This window comes from Spea bombifrons, chromosome 5 (assembly GCF_027358695.1).
Source record: "Spea bombifrons isolate aSpeBom1 chromosome 5, aSpeBom1.2.pri, whole genome shotgun sequence".
Classification (NCBI taxonomy): Eukaryota; Metazoa; Chordata; class Amphibia; order Anura; family Pelobatidae; genus Spea; species Spea bombifrons.
In genome coordinates, this window is record NC_071091.1 from 65,380,116 (window position 1) to 65,385,284 (window position 5,169).

Genomic DNA, 5,169 nt, shown 5'->3' on the forward strand with positions numbered 1-5,169 from the left:
GTGGAAGTAGCATGACCAATTCACATTTGTTGTGTTCACATAGGATACATGGTATTGGCTACTGGTACTCCTGATTTCAATGCCAGAGCTTCTGAGTATGTGCAAAAAGTGTTCCAGCTTTAAGTAGAGGCAGCTCGGGGAAAGGTTTTTAGTAAAACGCCTAAGTGTTTAACATTAAACGGGGTCAGAGTGCTCCTCTGCATAGTAACTAGGGTTCTATGTTATATTTCAAATAGGAGGTGGTCTACTAAAAACATACACCCAGCTGCAGGCCAAAAAGGTATTTATGTATAGTCCAACCACAGGCAGGGGTCCACATTTATCCAATCTACTACACATGCTTGAATATTTTAAATTATTATGAAACTTGCAGTCTGTTCTGAAGAGTGTTGTGGAAATGGTAAGTGGGACCTATAAATCTGTGTTCCCTAAGACAGCTGTAGTGGGTAAAAGGAACATTCTGTTGAAATTAACTATAATTTATTTCTCACAAGAAAGAAAGAAGACTCTCAAGCCTTGTCACATGTGCAATCCCATTGCTTATCCTCGGTATATAGCTTTTTCTTTCCCACTGAATCTATTAGGTTTACACCAACCTTAAGAATCAGTATTCTGAATGAGTAGGTCTGTCTCTCTTTGTTTACCTACTAAGTTGGTTATGAGGGCTAACCAGTGTTTGACATGTCTTAACTCTAATAGTGACTCTGCAATGTGCATTACCTAGCTGTATAAGGAAACCTTTGAGTATCGCTGTGCATTATGCAGGGTCAAGTTACTTTTTGGCACAGTAGAAGCTCGTTGGGTTTGGTCCCTTTTTAATCCCTTGTGAAGTCAAGGAGTTCTGATGTTCTGCTCTCTTGCAAGCACTCAGGTTACTAAACACACCATCTGTGAACCCGGTTACAAAGCACATTCAAACCAGGAAGTGGTGAAATAAATGAAACAAAACTTTAATGCCCTTCAACTCAAAATACTGTAGAAAAATTTGATTCAAATCACAAAGGTTCGATCTTGTGAGTGCATATTTGTTTGAAATGTTGTGACATCCAGATAGGCAGCAACACTGTTATCCAAATCTGTCTAACGGGAGCAGCCATCTTGTTTTAATAGCTGAGATCATAGGAGGTAGTTTTACATGGACTGTAAACTTATAAGATATAAAAGTGTATTTTACACAGTAAATTAGACTACACGGATGTCAGCACCCAGACAAGTGCGTAGTCCATTTTGGTTTCCAAGCCCCCTAGTGCCAAATTCCACCAATGAATACCCTAAAAGAATTAAATGGCAATTTCTTCACCTTTCAACTTTGTCAATCCCAAATTTCCTCCTGTATTCTACCAATTAACCATAAACGCAACCCATTTCTCCCCTCATAGCAAGTCCCTTTATAAACTTTCGTTCATTTTTCATCTGTTAATGCAGACCAGCATATGTCCATGGTTACCATAAGTCCTGACCCATAATGCATTGGATGCCTTCCTTCGCATATGGGTCATATATATACGGCTATCAGAATTTCTCAGGGAAAGTTTCCATTTCTTTTTTTATTCGTTCCTCTATCAACAGCATCAGCTGGCTGTTATTATTTGGGATGTTGACACTGGCAAACACTTGCTTTTTAGTTTTCTTGGCTGTAAGATAAAAAAAATAAATCCAATTTATGGGTTAAAAAAAAAAAAAAAATTACCAGTATATCTGTTTATCAGTTTTGTGAACTGGGAATAAGCATCCGCACACTAAAGACCGGAAGCACAGATACATTACACTCCGGTTCTGGAAGATGAATTAGGACAGAATTGTGAAGCACCAGCAAAGGTGTATCTTTTTTCCTCCTACAGAAACATTACGCAAAATCAGAGAACACCTTGGGAAGCAAAAATGTTAAAAAACATTTTTTTCTTATGACATTAATGAAAGTATTGAAATTACACACAGTTTAACAACACAGAATTTCCACCTTCCCTGTGAAACGATCATGCCAACATCCCAGCTATTTAATAGCAAGAAAAAATATCAAAATCCTCCAACTCCAATGATTTCCAGGGGTATATAAGTGATGCCACGTTCGCATAGACAGAAGCTAGGGCCGGTGTCCCCACACCAGTGATTTGTATGTTAATACAGCAAAATTCAACATACTTCTGTATGTTCCAGATCTGATAGAACGGTCATAATATGTTACAGGACATAATATGTTGTACATGGCGTAAAAAGTTGGACATCCAGAAACAAAGGTTGGAAGGGCCCTGCTAAAATGAACTGACTGAGGAAGATGGGAGTTTCCAGCCACCACAAGCAGAGGTTCTTATTTCAATGAAATGACTTACTGTTAACCTATCGGTCATAGAAACTGCATTTGACGGCAGATAAGAACCATATATTCTGCACATTTTTACCCCAATAGTTTGTTAGTTAGCATTTTATTTCATAAATTGTAATCATGTTTTTCCCTATACTGTAAACCTAAGCGGCCATGAATGTATGTTAACCCCTTCCTCTGCAGCGTGTTTCTATGTGGAATTCTCTGACAACATTCAACGCAAAATTTGAAAAATCATGGCATTGCCCAATAAGCGGAAACATTGAATTGATTTTATAGACATGCTTTTTTACAAACCTAGTCTTTGTGCAAACGAGCTTGAAGTTGTATCAGATGTGTCCCCAAAAATCAATGTAGACAACGGGACTGTGTCCTAAAACATTGCAAAAAAAAAAAAGAAGAAATAAATTTATTACATTCTGTACCCTGCTCTACATAAACTGTTGTACATGTGAGGTGATGGGCTATTTTAAAGTAAAAATAAAATACATCAAAAGCTGTGTATAATGCTAATCCGAATAACACGCATCTAATTTAATTTTTCTTTATTATTGTTTTATTCAACTATTCCCAAATTTATAACAATTTATTATGCTGCAAAAATACATTTCAATTTGGTAACTTCTGAAATGTCACTTTTTTTTAATTTGGATTTATTTTCATTAATCCTAATTTATATTTATGATAATCATGAAATTGGAATACGAACAAAGGAAAAAGGAATATGATTTCAGAGATTTTGCTAGCACGGTCTATATATAACACCAGCTCCAAGGTATTTTTAGTCGTTTTACGCAGTTCAATGGTGGAGATATATATATATATATATATATATATATATTTTTTTTTTTTTTTTTTTTTTTTTGTCCATTTTGTTTAAGGTTGAAATATAACTCCGGCTCCAAGGTACCCTCAAACCAATGAAGTTATTCCTGCAAGTAGGACTAAAACGGTCTTGTCTTGCTCAGTAAAATTGTGGATATAGATATAGATATATAGATATATATATATATATATATATATATATATATATATATATATTTTTATTATTTTTTTCAAGGCTGAGGTGCAATTGCTTCCATATCAAAAAGAAGAAGTGGGGGTGAAAGCGAGAAACTCAAGAGGACCAACAGAGGACCCTGGAACCCAAATCAACTTCTTTTGGGGCCATGCTCTGCGAAAGGCACATGTAACCCCCTGTAACCGCAGCCAAAATGATAAACCACCAATAACCCAACTTTCAAGGATCCAATTCCCCTCAGGCTTTTTCAAGAAATCAAAGAGTAAAAGAATGGTGATATTGCCATTAGTTTGAATAAATATAAAACGCACTAAACTATTAAAAATTCAGAGACAGGTGCATTAAATAAAACTGGGAGGGCAATTAAAAGCCATAGATTAAGGAGATTACTCAATAATGTGTCATCTGAAGGAGTCACATACAGTATGCATGGCTTATTAAGCTCTTTCTTTACAGAAGCTTCACTCTACCTCAGAGCTAAAGCTACAGTTTAAATTCGTTACACATTAAAAAAAACTACTTTAGTTTAACTTTATTTACAAGAACTAATGGAGAAATGACATCCTGACAATTGGCTGCTTTTTCAGCTATGTATAGGATGAGGGTGATGGGAGTTGCATTAAAACAGCAGCTTTGCATCAAATTATTTAGCAAATGTGATATTCGCAAATAACGCATCATTTACTGACACTACAAATAAGAGAGACAGCAGTACTTTTAGTTACATCAGAATACACGTTCCCAAATTATAGGAGGAAATTCTAATTGCAAACTCACAAATCTGCTGCACATGGCTGCAGCCAGATTACTGAGACCGGCAGACAATCCGACCCACAGGAAGAAGCACTCCTCCATGCCCATTACGTGGAAATGGACTGGCTGGTCGCATATCCTTTCGTAGAAATTGTGCAGAGAGATGCTGCCGGGAACACCTTCCATGATCTGTCTATTCACAGCCCGGTACGCCGCCAGACGAGATCACAGAATCCCCCGCTTACGCCTAAAGCGAAACTAGAGAAATTCTGCGCTAGGTAAAACAGGAAGCACATTATACGGCGGCCATTTTTCCGGAGACCAAATGTAATCCGTGCTACGTGATTGGCTCCACTGAAATGGTTCTCAAAAGCGCAAATCGTGTTTACAACTCTAATTCACGTACTGAGGGATCCAGGTGCGCCAATATGACGTTTAATTGGGGAAAAGGATCACAGTGCTGTTTTTTTTAGGCTATTGACAAACTTTAATGCGAAAAAGGATTGTTCGCGGGGTTACCTCAGCACCAGACTGTGTGCCCAAGTCCTAGGGAAGGCCAAGGCGGTGAGGCAGAGCTGCCTGCGCAGTGCTGCTACTTGCCAAGTACGTCAGTTCAGTGTGAAGTTCAAAAGCTGAATGGTTCGGCTTCTACTCCTTTCATGTGTAATAAAAGCCAGTCGGTATTTGGGCCAAACAGCCTGTATCAAAGAAGGGATAATTCATGGCCAAAGTGTGTGTATATATATATATGTATATTAGTCGCCAAATGCAACCACCTATGGCAGTATACATAGTTACCGTTCTCTGTTTCTGGACATCTTTACGGTGAGCAAGCAAGTTCTAAAACGCCCCAATAGAGGACAGACTTGTCCACATAATAACCTAACTGAATTAGTTAAAGTTTGAGGAAAAATGTCCAAATCATCTTGTGTCCACATATTGTGCAAAATAAAGTCATATGTGAGGTTCTGTTATGAAATTATGGTTCTTACCTTAAGATTTCCAAAAGTAGGTTTTTTTTTGGTGTATACATGGGAAATAATGTTTAGTTAGCATGTGCTTAGATGCCTTG

General features: G+C 37.5%; 1 protein-coding gene across 1 annotated transcript; it reads right to left on the minus strand.

The window, feature by feature from the left end:
• Positions 1 to 1,367: 1,367 nt before the first annotated feature.
• PSMG4 (proteasome assembly chaperone 4) lies at positions 1,368 to 4,341 on the minus strand. Its single transcript, XM_053466881.1, has 3 exons — positions 4,122 to 4,341; positions 2,621 to 2,696; positions 1,368 to 1,634 (listed from the first exon to the last, which is right to left on the minus strand). The coding sequence occupies exons 1-3, from the start codon at positions 4,281 to 4,283 to the stop codon at positions 1,513 to 1,515; spliced, it is 360 nt and encodes a 119-aa protein (XP_053322856.1). The 5' UTR covers positions 4,284 to 4,341; the 3' UTR covers positions 1,368 to 1,512.
• Between the last annotated feature and the right edge of the window lie 828 nt (positions 4,342 to 5,169).

Excerpts from the sequence above, each read along its gene's own strand:
- PSMG4 (XM_053466881.1), bottom strand. The coding sequence starts at position 4,283 with ATGGAAGGTGTTCCCGGCAGCATCTCTCTGCACAATTTCTACGAAAGG. Across the intron at positions 2,697-4,121 it reads CAGCCATGTGCAGCAGATTT|GACACAGTCCCGTTGTCTAC; the intron begins GTGAGTTTGCAA and ends GCAATGTTTTAG. Across the intron at positions 1,635-2,620 it reads CTCGTTTGCACAAAGACTAG|CCAAGAAAACTAAAAAGCAA; the intron begins GTTTGTAAAAAA and ends TTTATCTTACAG.